Source organism: Oncorhynchus gorbuscha, linkage group LG06 (assembly GCF_021184085.1).
Source record: "Oncorhynchus gorbuscha isolate QuinsamMale2020 ecotype Even-year linkage group LG06, OgorEven_v1.0, whole genome shotgun sequence".
NCBI classification, from domain to species: Eukaryota; Metazoa; Chordata; class Actinopteri; order Salmoniformes; family Salmonidae; genus Oncorhynchus; species Oncorhynchus gorbuscha.
In genome coordinates this window covers 74,985,399-75,006,211 of record NC_060178.1, presented here as the reverse complement: position 1 = coordinate 75,006,211, position 20,813 = coordinate 74,985,399, and the positions used below count along the sequence as shown (strand labels likewise).

The following is a 20,813-nucleotide window of genomic DNA, read 5'->3' as shown; positions in this document are numbered from 1 at the left end:
GCCCTGTCCTGTCGTGTTTTTTTGCCGTGATTGTGTATCACCCTGTCCTGTCGTGTTTTGTGCCTTCTTCAGACGCTGCGTGTGAGCAGGTGTCTCAGTTGACTACGGCCTGCGCCTACCCGAAGCGACCTGCAGTCTGTGGCCGCTCTCCAGTTGTTTTCCCCTCAACTATCTAGAGGATTTCAGTTATTCGGCTTTGAGCATTAATAAACTCTGTTTCTGTTAAGTCGCGTTTGGGTCCTCCTTCACCTGCATAACACTAACATCGCTGGAGAGACCTGAAAATAGCTGTGCAGCGACGCTTCCCATCCAACCTCATAGAGTTTCAGAGGATCTACAGAGAAGTATGGGAGAAATTCCCCCAAAACAGGTGTGCCAAGCTTGTAGGGTCTTATCTAAGAAGACTCGAGGCTGCAATCGCTGCCAAAGGTGCTTCAACAAATACTTATGTAAGTGATATTTTCGGTTTTACATTTTTTTTTGACATTTGCAAAGATTTCTAAACACCTGTTCATGCTTTGTTATTATGGGGTATTTTGTGTAGATCGATGATAAAAAAACGATTTAATACATTTTAGAATAAGGCTGTAACATAACAAAATGTGGAAAAAGTCAAAGGTGTGAATACTTTCCGAATGCACTGTATGAAAAATCAATAACAGGTGTGGAGGCACCCTCTTTTGTGATGTACCTCGGGACAAACAGGATTATTGGCAGCGAGGTCTACCTAGTTTAGCAGGCACACTGTGGGAAGGAATAGCTTGCTAAATCTTTCTAAATTAAACTCATATTGATCAGTCACATCCGTCTCTAGTCCCTATGTCCCCTGCATTTGTGAACATCAATCACAATGAAAAATAATGGAGACAAATATAAGAATTTAGGCATGGCCTATATTAAAACCTCTACGGGATCGGTGTCCCCCCCCCCACCAGATGGTTGAGCTAACGTAGGCTAATGTGACTAGCATGAAGATGTAAGTAAAAAAATAAAATCCCAGGACATAGACAAATCTGATATGGGCAGAAAGCTTAAATTCTTGTTAGCCTAACTGCACTGTCCAATTTACAGTAGCCATTACAGTGAAATGATACTATGCTATTGTTTGAGGAGAGTGCACAATTATGTATTAACAAACAAATTAGGCACATTTGGGCAATCTTGATACAACATTTTAAACAGGTATGCAATGGTTCATTGGATCAGTCTAAAACTTTGCACATACACTGCTGTCATCTAGTGGGCAAAATCTAAATTGCGCCTGGGCTGGATTAATACATTATGGCCTTTCTCTTGCATTTCAAAGAATATGGTACAAAAAACACATGTTTTTTTCTTTGTATTATCTTTAACGAGATCTAATGTGTTATATTCTCCATCATTAATTTCACATTTCCACAAACTTTCCTTTCAAATGGTATCAAGAGTATGCATATCTTTGCTTCTGGATTTGAGCTACAGGCAGATAAATGTCATTTAAGGCAAAATTTTAAATAAAGGGTAAATAAAAAAAATTAAAGGTGGCATCCTATGATGGTGCCACGTTGAAAGTCAGTTAGCTCTTCAGTAAGGCCATTCTAATGCCAATGTTTGTCTATGGAGATTGCATGGCCGTGTGCTCGATTTTATACGTCTTTATACGCCTGCCGAATCCACTCATTTGAAGGGATGTCCACATACTTTCGTGTATATATAGTGTATGTTCCACAGTCAAACAGGCTTCATATACTTTGTACATTCTCTCTGGCTACAATGTATCTATTGCTTAAAATATAAATATGGAAATATAACCACGTCACTTTCCTTCATCGTACTTGATTGGTTGATAAAGTGAGGAGAAGAATCTCGGGACAGCAAGATGTCCGCGCACATTTGAAAAACTGATGTAGCTAGCTGTATTCTTATTTTATGTGTTGCTTTAAGGTGTTTTTATGTTGACAACACTGACTAGGTGGTACTCGAGGAAGAGTCATATAAAGAAAAGACAAGGACTGCGAGACAAGAGCCAGACTATTCCTTTTTATCAGGTTCGCGCCTGTGCCACGGTAGTATGCTAGCTAGCTAACGTTAGCTAGCCAGCTTGACACAGCATGTATGACAGTATGCTAATCTAAACCTGGTTGCTAGCTAGTTAGCCAGACACAAAGACGCGACACTCAACGTTATTTATATGTGTATTTGAAGTTTACGCAATGTGTCCAGCTAATATTAGCAATCTGTTATGACGTGAGTCTTTCATGCTGAACGTTTTGCTACTGAAATAGTTAACCGGCTAGCCTAGCTTCAAGCCAATGGCTTGCTAGCAAGTTAGCTTAAGTCGTGATACAACAAAAATAATGATGACTACAGACAGTAGCTAGCTACAATTATTTTCTTACCTTCCAGGCTATTGCTAGCTGCAGTATTTTAATAGTTATCTAGCTATAATTAGTAAGTTGTTATAGTTAGCTACGTGTCTGCCGTTGAGCATGTTCTACCTAAGTTAGCAGTTGAGTTGGCTACCAAAATAAACAACTCACAATGAGCTGCCCAACTAACGTTAGTATAACTTCTTGACTCTGACCAACGTGTTGTCATGTCATTTCACTCAAGTTTCCAGACCTGAGCATCCCTTCAGTCTGGTGAACACTCTGCCTCATCACTGGTCTCATTGGATTTTCGAAGTATTTCACAGCATTCTACAGGTGAAGTGTACCAGGATATCGCTAAGTGATGTACTGTCAGATGTTTATAATGTATTTGAATTCATGCAGTAACATACACTATCTCTCTCTCGCTCAGAAATAATGCTGATATCTGGAACTCATGTCGAACGTCTATGAAGAGAGAGCCACAATGATAGCCGCAGGGGAATTGCAGTCGTTTGGCCCATTTGGCCGTGAGCACTGCAAGAACCACCCAAACGCTGTGAACCTGCAGCTCCGGCAGTTGCAGCCAGCCTCTGAGCTATGGTCCTCAGATGGAGCAGCCGGACTGGTGGGCTCCCTCCAGGAGGTCACTCTACAGGAGAAGAAGAGGGTAAGACTGGGAGGGGGGACTCTTGGTCATCTTCTTTCAGATTTACAGTGTGTTACTGATAAATATGTATAGCTATATCTGGGATAAATAACATGTTTTTCAGATAGCTTTGTTTTGGTTCAAGTAAGATCTCCTTACTCGGCTTATGGTTTCAGGTGCATACTTTTCTTTAAAGCGCTTTCTCTTGTGTGCTGTATCTGTTTGATACATAAGCCGAGTAAGGAGATTGTTTTCACTATTGTGTGTCTGTTTGCAGGAATGCTGGTTGCTGAGAAAGGGTTCCAGTGTGGACAGTGATGAGATGGAGTATGATGAGGAGCTCTATGCAGCAGGAAACATGGTCATATGGAGCAAAGGGAGCAAGAGTCAAGCCTCCCATGTCTATAAAGCTTTTACAGTGGACAGTCCAGTACAACAGGTAATCCTGTTCCAGATCAAACTAAACATGTCATATTAAACATGCATGCATACCTACATACTGTGTGTACATTATATGGCATGTCTGTTGTCATCGTCAACATTAAGAAATTAGTCAGCTTATCAATAAATACTTATTTTTCAGGATGTATATCCAGTAATATCTCTCTCCCTCCCTTTTCAGGCATTATGGTGTAACTTTGGTATTCCACAAAAGAAGAAAGATGGTAAGTAGGCCGATGCCACATCCTCAATTTATTTCCATTAAATTCTAGAGCTCATTGATGTACACTACCAGTCAAAAGTTTGGACACACCTACTCATTCAACATCGTTTCTTTATATGGACTATTTTCTACATTGTATAATAATAGCGAAGACATCAAAATAACACATGGAATCATGTAGCAACCAAAAAGTGTTAAACAAATCAAAATATATTTGAGATTTTTCAAAGTAGCCACCCTTTGCCTCTATGACAGCTTTGCACACTCAACCAGCTTTACCTGGAATGCTTTTCCAACAGTCTTGAAAGAGTTCCCACATATGATGAGCACTTGTTGGCTGCTTTTCCTTCACTCTGCTGTCCAATTCATCCCAAACCATCTTAATTGGGTTGAGGTCGGGTGATTGTGGAGGCCAGGTCACCTGATGCATTACTCGCCTTCTTGGTGAAATAGCCCTCACACAGCCTCAGTGGAAACCACACATGCGGAGATAATCCGTTAACATACTCTGCGTTTCACAAAATCTATAATTTGGCCTCATCAGACCAAATGACAGATTTTCACCGGTCTAATGTCCATTGCTCGTGTTTTTTGGCCCAAGCTAGTCTCTTCTTCTTACTGGTGTCCTTTAGTAGTGGCTTCTTTGCAGCATTTGGACCATGAAGGCCTCTTACTTGAACTCTGAAGCATTTATTTGGGCTGCAATTTCTGAGTCTGATAACTCGAATGAACTTATCCTCTGCAGGAGAAGTAACTCTGGGTCTTCTGCGGGCTCTTGAATGAGTAGGTGTGTCCAAACTTTTGAATTACAAAAATAAAAATAAATGTCTCAGTAATGTTGTGAAGAGGTTAATTTGCTCTATTGTATTCCAGAGCAGGAGATTTTGGAGAAGACCGTGTGTATTGTCCAGAGCAGCTGCGTGAATGTGCACAGTGTGACAGGGAAGGACTTTATCTCCCCTCTACCCTTTCAGGTGAGTTCCTCATCACTGATTGGTATGCTGTTACATTGTCTAAAATGTGTGCTATCATCGCTGGATGATCTGTCATTTGACGTTTCATGGTGTTCATTACGTGTTGAATTTGGTGATGTACTACTTGTGATGAAATGTGATTTACTTTGAACATTTGTTAGAAAAATCCTTATTTGTACATTTTGTAAAATATGTCTCCCAGACCTGGCTGTTTTAATTTCACTGTTAGAATCCCTTAAGGAGAACCAGCAGATATGGACAGTAATTATTGTTGCTTACACAGTTATTGATATTCTCCAGGACCAGTCCATTGTCTTTTTAACCAATGGTAATGGGGGATTTGGCTCACTGACAGCTGACAAGAGGCTTCAGATTACAATGAAAAACACCACCATGCAATTAACTGCCTCTGCATTTATGTGTGATTCTTTTTCACATCGAAGTCCACTTGATATGATTTGAATTTGGTTTTGTTTTTCTGGTGATTTGCGGGAAAAACACTGCGTCAGTCTACGTTGTGACATGCAGGGTAAATTACGTTGCTTCTTGGTAGATAATTTAGCTGATGTTGATTGGGACCAGATTTGTATTGGTGGATGCATAAAAAAAAACATTTTGTAACCAGTAAAGTTGTATTTGATAAGACATGACTCACTAGCCGCCAGACTCCACCATTATTCTACTGTAAATAGGGGCATGTTTCTTTTCCCACGAGTTACAATGAAAATGCAAACTGCCTGTTTCTTTAGTGAGCCATTCAAGTGTTGACAAATCATGTTTATCAAATTTTTCTTCAACATCACCTTGATAGAATTTCATGAAATTAAGTCCTGTGACTCTTGTTTTTTTTACAGGTCTCTAATCTGTGGCCTACTAAGTTTGGTCTGCTGTTAGAACGCAAAAACTCTGCACCTGATGCTTCTCAGAGTCCTCCCAGGTACACAGCAGAAACCTGTAATGCACACATCCTGCTGTTTCTGATATATTTTGGTTCATGCTAGTGTGTCAGTAGAGGTTGTTTTGAACATGCCACTGTTTGTTTCTCTGTTTTCAGGGAACCTCTTCCCACAGTATTCAGCATGCTGCACCCTCTGGATGAGATTGCCCCAGTGGTGTGCAGGCCTACAGGTGAGACTCTCAAACACGCATACATAGAAATTGTCACAATTTCTTTGACATTGTGTTTACTAAGAGCATGGCGGAAAACACCATACAAATAAACTATAATGGATGTTGAAGCCAGCATATTGTTGGCCCTCTTGCACTCCTTGGCTGCCCTGTTAGCTGACTACCGGTACCTTAATTGCTGGCCCCATTATGGCTTGTTAATTGCTCATCTCCTGTGTCTCTGGCAGGTCTGTTCGAGGCTGCACGTGTGCAGTACGTCTCTGACAGCACCATGAAAATTGTCTTCTCCAACTGCGAGCCCTCCATAGTCATGACATACGACACCGTGCAGTGCATACACTCTGTGTGGGCGCTGCGCAAAGTCACTCCAGATGTAAGATAACATGCAAGAACAACGCTGTTATTACTGTTCCATTACTGGTTTTTCCAGTTGTAGAAAATGTAATGTTTATGGCATCAATGGAATTGGTAAATAATTCTCATCATAGCAAGAGTGAATACTCAAAGGCCTATCTACGACCCCTAAGGGTGGATTTAAATTGGTCCGACTCGGGCCAGGGATAATTACAAAATGACACATTGGTTTCCTTACACCAGTGGTTCCCAAACTTTTTATAGTCCCGTACCCCTTCAAACAGTCAACCTCCAGCTGCATACCCCTTCTAGCACCAGCGTCAGCGCACTCTCAAATGTATTTTTTGCCATCATTGTAAGCCTGCCACACACTACACGATACATTTATTAAACATAATAATGAGTGTGAGTTTTTGTCAAAACTCTGCTCGTGGGAAGTGACAAACAGCTCTCTTATAGGACCAGGGCACAAATACAGTTGAAGTCGGATGTTTACATACACCTTAGCCAACTACATTTAAACTCCGTTTTTTTTTACAATTCCTGACATTTAATCCTAGTAAAATTCCCTGTCTTAGGTCAGTTAGGATCACCACTTTATTTTAAGAATGTGAAATGTCAGAATAGTAGAGTGATTTCTATCTTTCATCACATTCCCAGAGGGTCAGAAGTTTACATATACTCAATTAGTATTTGGTAGCATTGCCTTTAAAATGTTTAACTTGCGTCAAATGTTTCGGGTAGCCTTCCACAAGCTTCTAGGATTGAGGTCAGGGCTTTGTGATGGCCACTCCAATACCTTGACTTTGCTGTCCTTAAAGCCATTTTGCCACAACTTTGGAAGTATGCTTGGGGTCATTGTCCATTTGGAAGACCCATTTGTGCCCAAGCTTTAACTTCCTGACTGATGTCTTGAGATGTTGCTTCAATATATCCACATAATTTTCCTCCCTCATGATGCCATCTATTTTGTGAAGTGAACCAGTCCCTCCTGCAGCAAAGCACCGCCACAACATGATGCTGCCACCCCCATGCTTCACGGTTGGGTTGGTGTTCTTCAGCTTGCAATCCTCCACCTTTTTCCTCCAAACATAACGATGGTCATTATGGCCAAACAGTTCTGTTTTTCTTTCATCATACCAGAGGACATTTCTCCAAAAAGTACAATGTTTGTCCCCATGTGCAGTTGCAAACTGTAGTCTAGCTTTTTTAGGGCTGTTTTAGAGCAGTGGCTTCTTCCTTGATGAGCGGCCTTTCAAGTTTTGTTGATATAGGACTTGTTTTACTGTGTATATAGATCAGAAGCTTCTAAAGCCATGAAATCAATTTCTGGAATTTTCCAAGCTATTCAGTGTATGTAAACTTCTGACCCACTGGAATTGTGATACAGTGAAATAATCTGTCTGTAAACAATTGTTGGAAAAATAACTTGTGCCATGCACAGTAGATAGATGTCTTAACCGACTTGCCTAACTATAGCCTCTTCTTATTAATGGGATGTTGCTTTTATACTTGTCTTACTACTTGAAAGTCATCTTAATTCTCGCTCAAACTCCCGAGGCTTATTTTTCAAATTGGCATGTTTTGTTTCTAAATGTCTGCGCAAGTATGGAGGTTTCATCGAGGCACTACTCACAATACAAGTAAACCCCAAATCAATGTAGTTATCATATTTGTGCCTCTTTGATGGTCCAACGTCCCTGTCTGTTCGGTGCTTTACCGTTTAAGGGGGCAGTAGCTCTTTGGCTGCATCAGATTCACAACTGCCAGTTTCCATGTTAGCTGGGTTAACAACAAATTTAGAATAACTGATGCTAGCATTGGATGTGTGGTCGTGGAAGCAGAAGAACTTGACAGGTGCAGGTGTAGTACTGCTGGTAGCAGCAGTACTACCAGTGGAGCTGTTATATGTCTTTATGGACGTGGGCCTTACGTTTTTTTCACCATTTATCCATTTTTGAGCAAATGGAATGATCAGCAGCTACGTTTGGCTACATACGGACCGTTAGTGGAATTTCCGCAAGAGAGTAACGGTTGCTGTGATTGGATGTTAATTATTTGACTAGGTTACCTGTATTTGACATTGTGTTGTTATTTCTCTGAACACTAGATGGTTTAATTTGATTTCTGGCAGTGAAACGAGGCTACTCAGGTGAGGGGGGCAAAAAACCCAAATGTATAGCCCCGTTGGAAAATATAAATGGACTGTTTGAAATTGTGACAAAAAAAATATAATATTTTTACTTTCACCTCCTATTAAAACACACTAATTCCCCTAACCTCAATGATTTGAGATGCTGACATGAATTGACCAGTTGGATGACCTCTTGCAAAGTAGTCACACATTTTTGTCTTAAACATTATTAGGCTACACAGCACACTCTGGATTGGGAGTAATAGATTAAGAGCTCAGACACAGAGATTGTGTTTTATGGCCGAGTGTATTTAGCACCTCTGAACCCAATTTAGCGAACCAAGTGAGCACCGATTTTTAACATTTTAGAATCACGTGAAAAAAGTTTACAGCCATACGTCTACAGCGAGTAGTCCCTAAAACACGATGAGTGATTGGCAGACGAACGCTAGGTCCACATTCGTGTGTGAGCCTTAAGTACTCTGAAAGCCAGCCTATGGAACAACCACCCTGGTCTCCCCTATTTACTGTTTATGTTGTTGGAAGACCAACAAAAGTAAAAATGTGTCAATATTTGACACTCAGTCTAATCATGGAGTATAACATCATAGATGGATTTAAGGTGAGCATTTTTGTCCAATAAATGACTTGCATGTATACATGATTTTGTTTAGTTATTTTGACAAAGGAAACCAACCGGACCAAATGGGGGTAAAAAATACAATGTAACAAATATTCCAACTCTGACCTGAACTATAGCAACCAAACTGTGTGACAAATGGCACCCGGACCCTGCCCCTTTTTGTTTGTGCACCATCAGGAGGACCACGTCAGACTGATCTATATTGCTAGTTTGATCATTGTTGTGTCTGGGGGGGTTGGAACAGAATCTGTTGCCTGTATATCATTTGAGTTGAACCTTTCACCTTTAACTCTGTCCCACAGGAGCAGTCCACAGTGCTGAAGTGTCCGGAGCAGGTAGACACGCCCCAAGGCCTGATGCCGCCCAGCTTTCTGACCACACACCTGAGGAATGTCTCCAGGATGGACTCGCCTGGTTCACCCTTTCATTGCCACGCCTTGCACAACCAAAACAGGATGACCTCATCACCAGGCCTCCACTCACGGACACATTCACCCAGCATCTCCAGCATGGCTGCACTCAGGTGAGTTTATACCAGGCATCTTCAGTTGTGGTTCTGGAACGCTACAGAGTGCAGTCTTTGAGTCAAATACCCAAAGAGGATGTAAATACAGTAAACAGGATCTCTGCCGTCCCACAGGGTTATACACAGTTTCCGTCAAACATTCATTCTCAAAAGCTCATGACTCATTTACAACCACCACACTATGGACCATAACCAACCATTCATCTGCGCTCTTCTGACACGTCTGTAGCCGGTCCCACTCCCCTGGCATGGCGGCCCCCTCCTTTTCGGTCGCGGCACGGTTTAACATGTCGTACCACTCATCGTCCCCCAGAGGGCACAGCTTCCTGCCCTCGCCCAACAGCACGGCCAATGAGTCTGTGCTGGTCCCGGAGATGGAGCCCATAGTGCCTGACCTATGCATCGAGCAGCTGTGGAGTGAGACTGCTTCCTCCCACAGGTCAGTGTCCGACATTCACAAATCCTGCTCTGTGGTCTAGTTGGTTGAACCACTGCTAGTTTATAATTAGAGCTGGGAATTGCCAGGGACCTGACGATACGATAGCACGATACTTAGGTGCTGATACAATATGTATTGTGATTTTCACTATTGCATATGTATTGAAATTGGATATTGCAATTTGATGTTTCAAACATGTTGCTCACTATATACAGTTGAAGTTGGAAGTTTACATACACTTAGGTTGGAGTCATTAAAACTCGATTTTCAACCACTCTACAAATTTCTTGTTAACAAACTATAGTTTTGGCAAGTTTGTTAGGACATCTACTTCGTGCATGGCACAAGTACTTTTTCCAACAATTGTTTACAGACATTAATTCACAATTCCAGTGGGTAGGAAGTTGACATACACGAAGTTGACTGTGCCTTTAAACAGCTTGGACAATTCCAGAAAATGATGTCATGGTTTTAGAAGCTTCTGATATGCTAATTGACATCAATTGGAGGTGTACCTGTGGATGTATTTCAAGGCCTACCTTCAACCACAGTGCCTCTTTGCTTGACATCAAGGGAAATCAAAATCAAAAGAAATCAGCCATGACCTCAGAAAAACCATTGTAGACCTCCAAGTCTGGTTCATCCTTTGGAGCAATTTCCAAATGCCTTAAGGTACCACGTTCACCTGTACAAACGTTAATACGCAAGTATAAACACCATGCGACCACGCAGCCGTCATACCGCTCAGGAAGGAGACGCGTTCTGTCTCCTAGAGATGAAGGTACTTTGGTGCGAAAAGTGCAAATCAATCCCAGAACAGCAGCAAAGGACCTTGTGAAGATGCTGGAGGAAACAGGTACAAAAGTATCTATATCCACAGTAAAACGAGTCCTATATCGACATACAGTGGGACAAAAAAGTATTTAGTCAGCCACCAATTGCAAGTTCTCCCACTTAAAAAGATGAGGCCTGTAATTTTCGTCATAGGTACACTTCAACTATGACAAAAATTAGAGAGAAAAAAATCCAGAAAATCACATTATAGGATTTTTAATGAATTTATTTGCAAATTATGGTGGAAAATAAGTATTTGGTCAATAACAAAAGTTTAACACCATCCCAACTGTGTAGCATGGGGGTGGCAGCATCATGTTGTGGGGGTGCTTTGCTGCAGGAGGGACTGGTGCACTTCACAAAATAGATGGCATCATGAGGGAGGAAAATTGTGGATATATTGAAGCAAAATCTCAAGACATCAGTCAGGAAGTTAAAGCTTGGTCGCAAATGGGTCTTCCAAATGGACAATGACCCTAAGTATACTTCCAAAGTTGTGGCAAAATTGCTTAAGGACAACAGTCATGGCTTAAGGCCTACAAACCTGACTCAGTTACACCTGCTCTGTCAGGAGGAATGGGCCAAAATTCCCCTAACTTATTGTGGGAAGCTTGTGGAAGGCTACCTGAAACATTTGACCCAAGTTAAACATGTTTAAAGGCAATGCTACCAAATACTAATTGACTATGTCAACTTCTGACCCACTGGGCATGTGATGAAATAAATACATCACTTTCTCTACTATTATTCTGACATTTCACATTCTCTCATCATCACCCAGTGCCTGGGCTTACCTCCGCTGTACCCGCACCCCACCATACCCCTGTCTGCGCATTATGCCCTGAATATATTCTACCATGCCCAGAAACCTGCTCCTCTTATTCTCTGTCCCCAATGCTCTCGGCGACCAGTTTTGATAGCCTTTAGCCACAACCTCATACTACTCCTTCTCTGTTCCGCGGGTGATGTGGAGGTAAACCCAGGCCCTGCATGTCCCCAGGCACCCTTATGTTTTGACTTCTGTGATCGAAAAAGCCTTGGTTTCATGCATGTCAACATCAGAAACCTCCTCCCTAAGTTTGTTTTACTCACTGCTTTAGCACACTCTGCTAACCCTGATGTCCTTGCCGTGTCTGAATCCTGGCTCAGGAAGGCCACCAAAAATTCAGAGATTTCCATACCCAACTATAACATCTTCCGTCAAGATAGAACTGCCAAAGGGGGAGGAGTTGCAGTCTACTGCAGAGATAGCCTGCAAAGTAATGTCATACTTTCCAGGTCCATACCCAAACACTTCGAACTACTAATTTTGAAAATTACTCTCTCCAGAAATAAGTCTCACACTGTTGCCGCCTGCTACCGACCCCCCCTCAGCTCCCAGCTGTGCCCTGGACACCATTTGTGAATTGATCGCCCCCCATCTAGCTTCAGAGTTTGTTCTGTTAGGTGACCTAAACTGGGATATGCTTAACACCCCGGCAGTCCTACAATCTAAGCTAGATGCCCTCAATCTCACACAAATCATCAAGGAACCCACCAGGTACAACCCTAACTCTGTAAGCAAGGGCACCCTCATATACGTCATCCTGACCAACTGGCCCTCCAAATACACCTCCGCTTTCTTCAACCAGGATCTCAGCGATCACTGCCTCATTGCCTGTATCCGCTACGGAGCTGCAGTCAAACGACCACCCCTCATCACTGTCAAACGCTCCCTGTGAGCAGGCCTTTCTAATCGACCTGGCCCGGGTATCCTGGAAGGACATTGACCTCATCCCGTCATTTGAGGATGCCTGGTCATTCTTTAAAAGTAACTTCCTCACCATTTTAGATAAGCATGCTCCGTTCAAAAAATGCAGAAGCAGATACAGCCCTTGGTTCACTCCAGACCTGACTTCCCTCGACCAGCACAAAAACATCCTGTGGCAGACTGCAATAGCATCGAATAGTCCCCACGATATGCAACTGTTCAGGGAAGTCAGGAACCAATACACTCAGTTAGTCAGGAAAGCTAAGGCCAGCTTCTTCAGGGAGAAGTTTGCATCCTGTAGCTCCAACTCGAAAAAGTTCTGGGACACTGTGAAGTCCATGGAGAACAAGAGCACCTCCTCCCAGCTGCCCACTGCACTGAGGCTAGGTAACACGGTCACCACCGATAAATCCATGATTTGTAAGTCGCTCTGGATAAGAGCGTCTGCTAAATTACTTAAATGTAAATGTAATTATCGAAAACTTCAACAAGCATTTCTCAACGGCTGGCCAAGCCTTCCGCCTGGCTACTCCAACATCGGCCAACAGCTCCCCCCCAAGCCTCTCCAGGTTCTCCTTTACCCAAATCCAGATAGCAGATGTTCTGAAAGAGCTGCAAAACCTGGGCCCGTATAAATCAGCTGGGCTTGACAATCTGGACCCTCTATTTCTGAAACTATCCGCCGCCATTGTCGCAACCCCTATTACCAGCCTGTTCAACCTCTTTCATATCGTCTGAGATCCCCAAGGATTGGAAAGCTGCCGCAGTCATCCCCCTCTTCAAAGGGGGAGAAACCCTGGACCCAAACTGTTATAGATCTATATCCATCCTGCCCTGCCTATCTAAGGTCTTCGAAAGCCAAGTCAACAAACAGGTCACTGACCATCTCGAATCCCACCGTAACTTCTCCGCTGTGCAATCTGGTTTCCGAGCCGGTCACGGGTGCATCTCAGCCACACTCAAGGTACTAAAAGATATCATAACCGCCATCGATAAAAGACAGTACTGTGCAGCCGTCTTCATCGACCGTGCCAAGGCTTTCGACTCTGTCAATCACCATATTCTTATCGGCAGACTCAGTAGCCTCGGTTTTTGGGATGACTGCCTTGCCTGGTTCACCAATTACTTTGCAGACAGAGTTCAGTGTGTCAAATCGGAGGGCATGCTGTCCGGTCTTCTGGCAGTCTCTACGGGGGTGCCACAGGGTTCAATTCTCGGGCCGACTCTTTTCTCTGTATATATCAATGATGTTGCTCTTGCTGCGGGCGATTCCCTGATCCATCTCTACGCAGACGACACCATTCTATATACTTCCGGCCCATCCTTGGACACTGTGCTATCTAACCTCCAAACGAGCTTCAATGCCATACAACACTCCTTCCGTGGCCTCCAACTGCTCTTAAACGCTAGTAAAACCAAATGCATGCTTTTCAACCGATCGCTGCCTGCACCCGCATGCCCGACTAGCATCACCACCCTGGATGGTTCCGACCTTGAATATGTGGACATCTATAAGTACCTAGGTGTCTGGCTAGACTGCAAACTCTCCTTCCAGACTCATATCAAGCATCTCCAATCGAAAATCAAATCAAGAGTCTGCTTTCTATTCCGCAACAAAGCCTCCTTCACTCACGCCGCCAAGCTTACCCTAGTAAAACTGCCTATCCTACCGATCCTCGACTTCGGCGACGTCATCTACAAAATTGCTTCCAACACTCTACTCAGCAAACTGGATGCAGTTTATCACAGTGCCATCCGTTTTGTCACTAAAGCACCTTATACCACCCACCACTGCGGCTTGTATGCTCTAGTCGGCAGGCCCTCGCTACATATTCGTCGCCAGACCCACTGGCTCCAGGTCATCTACAAGTCCATGCTAGGTAAAGCTCCGCCTTATCTCAGTTCACTGGTCGCGATGGCAACATCCATCCGTAGCACGCGCTCCAGCAGGTGTATCTCACTGATCATCCCTAAAGCCAACACCTCATTTGGCCGCCTTTCGTTCCAGTACTCTGCTGCCTGTGACTGGAAAGAATTGCAAAAATGCTGAAGTTGGAGACTTATCTCCCTCACCAACTTCAAACATCAGCTATCTGAGCAGCTAACCGATCGCTGCAGCTGTACATAGTCTATTGGTAAATAGCCCACCCATTTTCACCTACCTCATCCCCACACTGTTTTTATTTATTTAGTTTTCTGCTCTTTTGCACACCAATATCTCTACCTGTACATGACCATCTGATCATTTATCACTCCAGTGCTAATCTGCAAAATTGTAATTATTCGCCTACCTCCTCATGCCTTTTGCACACATTGTGTATAGACTCCCCTTTTTTTCTACTGTGTTATTGACTTGTTAATTGTTTACTTCATGTGTAACTCTGTTGTCTGTTCACACTGCTATGCTTTATCTTGGCCAGGTCGCAGTTGCAAATGAGAACTTGTTCTCAACTTGCCTACCTGGTTAAATAAAGGTGAAAAAATATATAATAAAAATAAACTGGTGATCCTAACTTACCTAAGACAGGGAATTTTTACTAGGATTAAATGTCAGGAATTGTGAAACTGAGTTTAAATGTATTTGGCTAAGGTGTATGTAAACTTGTGACTTCAACTGTATCTGCTGCAGAGAGACGAGAGCATGAAAATATGAGTTCTGATCAGTCTTGAAAATAAAAGAGCTGAAAACATTTTGGCTCACTATTTGTAAAGAAGAGGAGGAACAAGCTCTAGGATGAAAAATACCATATTTTGAAGTCATATATATAGATAGATCGTCCCATTATAACATTGCGGAAAATAAATAAATAATGTTAATCACTATTTATGTCAGTGAGACACTGCTGATCTTTCCATGTCACTGTGTTTTTGGGGTTGGGCTATATTATGATGTTATCTATTGTCGATGATTGATTGCCATCGTCTAAGATGACAATTGTGATGCAACAATGGTTTAGCCTATTTGAACTTGACTGACTGACGCAGTAAAGAACGGAGTCTTGCATTGCACAGCAGGGAAGCACAGAAGTGACGTTCTCAGTAATTTGCCTATTCGCTATAGCCCATTTCAATAAATATGTTCTATACAGAACGCAAGAGCAGAATGGAGGCCAGACAGAGCAGAGAATTCCACCAAAGCAGCACAAAATGTCCAGAAAATATTGTTTGTCTTTCTCTGTCAGATGCATGGGCCTCAGGCTATATATAGCCTTATAGCCTAAACATTTGTATTGGTTTTTATAATGGACACTCCTTAACTATCTTGTCAAGTTGTTTAAAAAAAACGTAGCCTATGTTCCCTTCTCTCCATTTGATACGTTAGGAATGTGACTTTGGGCTATAGGCTATGCTTTCATTGTTTTTATGCATGTCTTTCTCCTGCTCAAACAATGAACGTAACAGAGTTCCATGTCAAAAAGTTGTTTGAATAGCCTAAAAACATAAGGTAGTCAGGATAATAACAATGAAAGGGATAAAATCGTATCAATAGCCTATGAAGTTTCATCAGTTTAGAAATGTTCTATGCGGGCCCGGGAAAAAATGTCCTCCATGTAAAGTTGAAAACCAAATGGCCAATAACCTATCCTCCTCCTAGGTCTATCATAACTTTAACGTGTCTTAAAGCTTTTATGAACAGTAGCATATTTCCCAAATAGTCTAGCCTGAGAAGGTGTTGTGCTGAAGTTGACTCTTTAAAAAATAACAAGAATGAAAGTGTTTAGCCTAGGCATAGGTTATTCTCAATCACAGCTTTGAGAGGGAGGACAAACAATATTATTCATTCACCTTTATTTTGAAGCATATAAGGCAATTATTATCCAGTTTTGAAGACTGTAGACTCCATGATCTATAACCTAATCAGACTGTCACAACTCCATGTGCGGCCATAATGGGGGTCGGCCAATAGGGGCCGATAAAATTTTATATCACAATGTGCTGAATAATGTGCTGAATAAATGTACATACATATACACAGCAAATATCCATTTGACAAGGTGAAGATTAAAAATCATTGAACAGTAAATATATGGCTGTTTTAATCAAAAACCATTTATTTATATAGACCTTCTTACATCAGCTGATATCTCAAAGTGCTGTACAGAAACTCAGCCTAAAACCCCAAACAGCAAGCAATGCAGGTGTAGAAGCAGGTTATGGTGTTTAAAGGTGATGCTGTGTGTCTGAGAGAGAGGTTAACAACACTCTGCTTCTACAGGGAGATGAGCTGCCAGGCCTCTAAGGTGTTCATCACCTCTGACTTGTGTGAGAACAAGTACCTGTGCTTCCTCGTGGAGTCCCACCAACAGCTCAGGTCAGGGAACACGTATCTTATCTTTGTAGCTTTCAGTGTCCTATCTCTGTCTTTCTTTCTCAGTCTCAGTCAATCACTCTCTCACATGTTGATTTGTTTATCTTCACAGATGTGTAAAATTCATTGAGAGCAACAATCCTTCCCAACTTATCTTTGCATCTGTTGCCACTATCCCTGCAAAAGACGCAGCACCATTACAGGTAGTCAATTTGACTAATTGCTTTGCGTTTCCCTTAGCGGTGGCAACGATTCTACGTCTCTCAGGACACAATTGAGCTATTTTAGGCTAGATCTTAATCCTCTACTAATCAAAAGCATACTATACTTTAAATGATGGTCAAGGTCCTATCTTATTGACTGCTTTATTCTGCATGGTGTAAAATGGTGTGTTGCTGTGTCCATACAGCACATTTTTCCCACATTTTGTTACCTTACAGCCTTATTCTAAAATGTATTAAATAGTTTCCTTCCCCCTCAAGAATCTACACACAATACCCCATAATGACTTTTTTGCAAATGTATAAAATAAAAAATATCCGAAATATCTCATTTACATAAGTATTCAGACCCTTTACTCAGTACTTTGTTGACACAGCTTTTGGCAGTGATCAAAGCATCGGTTCTTCTTGGGTTTTGATGCTGCAAACTTTGCACACCTTTATTTGGGGAGTTTGTCCCATTCTTCTCTGCGGATCCTCTCAAACTCTGTCAGGTTGGATGGGGAGCTTCGCTGCACAGCTATTTTCAGGTCTCTCCAGAGATGTTTGGTCTTGTTAAAGTCCGAGCTCTGGCTGGGCCACACAAGGACATTGAGACTCGAAGCCACTCCTGCGTTGTCTTGGCTGTGTGCTTAGAGTTGTTGTCCTGTTGGAAGGTGAAACTTCGTCCTAGTCTGAGTTCCTGAGCGTTCTGGAGCAGGTTTTCATCAAGGATCTCTCTGTACTTTTCTCAGTTCATATTTCCCTTGATCCTGACTAGTCTCCTAGCTTGACATTCAGCCCAAAGAGTTCAATCTTGTTTTTATCAGACCAGATGGAGTGCTGCAGAGATGGGAGAACCTTCCAGAAGGAAAACCATCTCCACAGAGGAACTCTGGAGCTCTGTCAGTGACCATCAGGTTCTTGGTCAACTCCCTGACCAAGGCCCTTCTCCCCTGATTGCTCTGAGTCTTAGTTCCAAACTTTTTCCATTTAATGGAGGCCACTGTGTTCTTGTGGACCTTCAATGCTGCAGACGTACACTTCCCTAGATCTTTGCCTCGACACCATCCTGTGAGTGTCATAGCAAAGGGTCTGAAATACTAACTTAAATAAGGTATTTTAATTTTTTATACATTTGCAAAAAATGATATAAATTTGTTTTTGATTTGTCATTAGGTGATTTTGTGTGTGTATTGATAAAAAAATAATAATATCAATTTTAGAATAAGGCTGTAATGTAACACAATGTTGAAAAAGTCAAGGGGTCTGAATACTTTCCAAATACACTGTATGTGCTTGTGTACTGTAATTACATCATTGGTTTGGTCTCATCTCAAACTGTTATTTTTTCCTCTCAGGATATAGATGCCATGCTAGTTCTAGAAGCCAATGGAAGCTTGGTTCTGTACACTGGAGTGACAAGGGTAACTTGAAAGTAGTGCTCACACTGTTTAAATGTGTTTATTGGTGATGCAAGTTCAAATGGTAAAATGTGTTCTGTCCACAGGTGAGCAAGGTGTTTGTTCCTGGCCTCCTGTCTCCCACCTTCAGCCTGTCCAACCATGTAACCCACCTTAGTACCCCCATGGACAGTGTGAGCACTCCCGCCAAGGCCACAGGGAGACACATAGGAAGACTAGAGGAGGTACCACTGACACCTGAGACGGGTGTATATCTATTGGGTTGGTTATTAGAATGATAAGTGCAATTGCAATGAACGCATCAAAATAATTAAGCTGCTCTCATGGAAATTAAGTCAGATTGCTATGGCAGAGTATAACTAACCAACAAACTGAAAGCAGGTAGTTACTGGTAATGGAAATGGTGCAATCTCAATATGAATTACAGTGAAGAACTGCTGTCCCTCTGACGTCCCTCCATTGACAGTAGAGTGAAGCTGCAGTATTAGTCTGCAGTAGACCAGCCAGTAACTAATGGAGACTATTATTATGGATCCTGATCAATACTCTAATTAGATTTCAACTTCAGACTGTGTGACGTCTGTTTAAGGAAATAGATTGGGAGAAACGAACAGTAGATGAATCAATTTAATATATGTTGCATTCATTGCAGAATTGCTTTAGAAGGTAGAGCTGAAGTGTATGGATTCGTTCCCCTAACTTGCCACAAATGATCTTGATTGTGTCTATTCATCCTGGGTAGCTGAGTTATTCTTTGTCCCTCCTCCACTCCTGTTGGCCAGGTGGCCATGCCCTCCCCTGTATCAGAGCTGAGGGGCTCCACCAAGCACCATGAAACCTCCTGGCTGGGCGACTACACCTTTCAACAGTCTGTACCCTACATCCACGCTCTCAGAGACCCCGTCAGCAGCAGAGTCACCCTGGTGTGTGTGGGGGTCGGTGGGTGTGTGGTGGTTGGGGGAGTTGGTGTGTGTATGGGGGGAGTCGGTGGGTGGTTGGGTGTGTATGTGTGTAGAGGTCAGTGGGTGTGGGTGGTTGGGTGTTTGTGGCTCGGTGGGTGGTTGGGTGTCGTCGGTGGGTGGGTGGTTGGGTGTGTGGCTCGGTGGGTGGTTGGGTGTGTATGTGGGTCAGTAGTTGGTGGTTGGGTGTGTGGGTCGGTTGGGTGTGTGGGTGGGTGGGTCGGTGTGTGGGTGGTTGGGTGTGGGTGGGTCGGTGTGTGTGTGTATTGATATGAATGAAAGGTGGAGTTTATAATGAGTTTGAGTCTGGCTGGTTGGTATGTGAGTACTTAGACCTCCAGGGGTGAATGTTTTTTTAAACAGACACTAATTGAACAGCTTCATTTGATGAATTGGAATGGAGAAAAGCTCAGCCTGTGTACAGAACTGAGCACCAGAGGCCTGTCAGTGTGTTTACTGGGTCCAATAAGGTTACAATTCTCTTGGTGGACATCGCTACCTGCAGGGGCAGTTTTGTCAAGACCGGTGAAGACATGCCGCTCAGCCAAGGGACCTTTTTCTCTCAGACCTGTCAGTCATTTTCAAGCCCTTTTGAGAGAGGCCCTCTTGAGATGTTTTAATATTTTATTTTTTTAAAGATTTTAAATGTCAAAGTCCAACTGCATATGTTATGATGTCATATTGATTGATTTTTTTTTATCCCTTGATGTCATCTGTCAAATGATTTAATTGATCAAAGCTTTCAAGAGTTGACTGAAAGGTAGCGTTTAAACATTTCTAACTTATGGTGAAATGATCTATATCCCTATGATTCATGTTGTTGTTTTTTTGTAGGAGCTAAGCAACGGCACAATGCTGAGGATAACTATCCCTGAAATTGCTACCTCAGAGATGGGTAAGTTTTAACCCAACAATGTGCAAAACCAATGTGTGTGACAAGATATTGTGTATTGGATTAGGTTTCTTACACAGCTGAGTCATCCAGCGTTGATGGCCTGAAAATTGGGTTTAAGTGCTGCCAGCCTCCCGCTGTCACATTGACGTAAACCTAAGGGGACCCCACCCCACTGTTCCTCGCTCGTACTTACACACTCTCCATTCCCCTACACACACTTGACATCCCCCACCCCACTGTTCCTCGCTCGTACTTACACACTCTCCATTCCCCTACACACACTTGACATCCCCCACCCCACCCACTCTCATTTCTCCTGGCATGCCACATGACGTACACACACAGTGACTATATACATTCCATTCTATCTGGGTAAGCCACAGCATTACGAAGGCATCACCACAGCAGCTACTCCACGCTAGGCAGTTGTAGTTGGATTCCCATGCCCTTATTCAGCCAAAGATTTGATTGGGCCCTGGAGTGGAGTGAGAGAGTGAGAGAGTGAGAGAGTGAGAGAGTGAGAGAGTGAGAGAGTGAGAGAGTGAGAGAGTGAGAGTGAGAGTGTGAGTGTGAGTGAGAGAGT

At 42.7% G+C, this 20,813-nt stretch overlaps 1 protein-coding gene across 1 annotated transcript in view; it reads left to right on the top strand.

Moving 5' to 3' along the window:
- The first annotated feature begins 1,817 nt into the window (after positions 1–1,817).
- Positions 1,818–20,813, top strand: part of LOC124038324 (anaphase-promoting complex subunit 1-like) — a 64,202-nt gene continuing 45,206 nt past the window's right edge. Inside the window, 17 exon segments of the mRNA XM_046354058.1 lie at positions 1,818–2,027; positions 2,593–2,684; positions 2,782–3,018; positions 3,275–3,436; positions 3,620–3,662; positions 4,535–4,635; positions 5,490–5,572; positions 5,690–5,763; positions 5,991–6,136; positions 9,197–9,417; positions 9,650–9,859; positions 16,660–16,755; positions 16,865–16,955; positions 18,314–18,379; positions 18,463–18,600; positions 19,159–19,299; positions 20,170–20,230. Of these exon segments, the coding sequence (XP_046210014.1) occupies positions 2,806–3,018; positions 3,275–3,436; positions 3,620–3,662; positions 4,535–4,635; positions 5,490–5,572; positions 5,690–5,763; positions 5,991–6,136; positions 9,197–9,417; positions 9,650–9,859; positions 16,660–16,755; positions 16,865–16,955; positions 18,314–18,379; positions 18,463–18,600; positions 19,159–19,299; positions 20,170–20,230 (1,846 nt within the window). The 5' untranslated portion in view covers positions 1,818–2,027; positions 2,593–2,684; positions 2,782–2,805.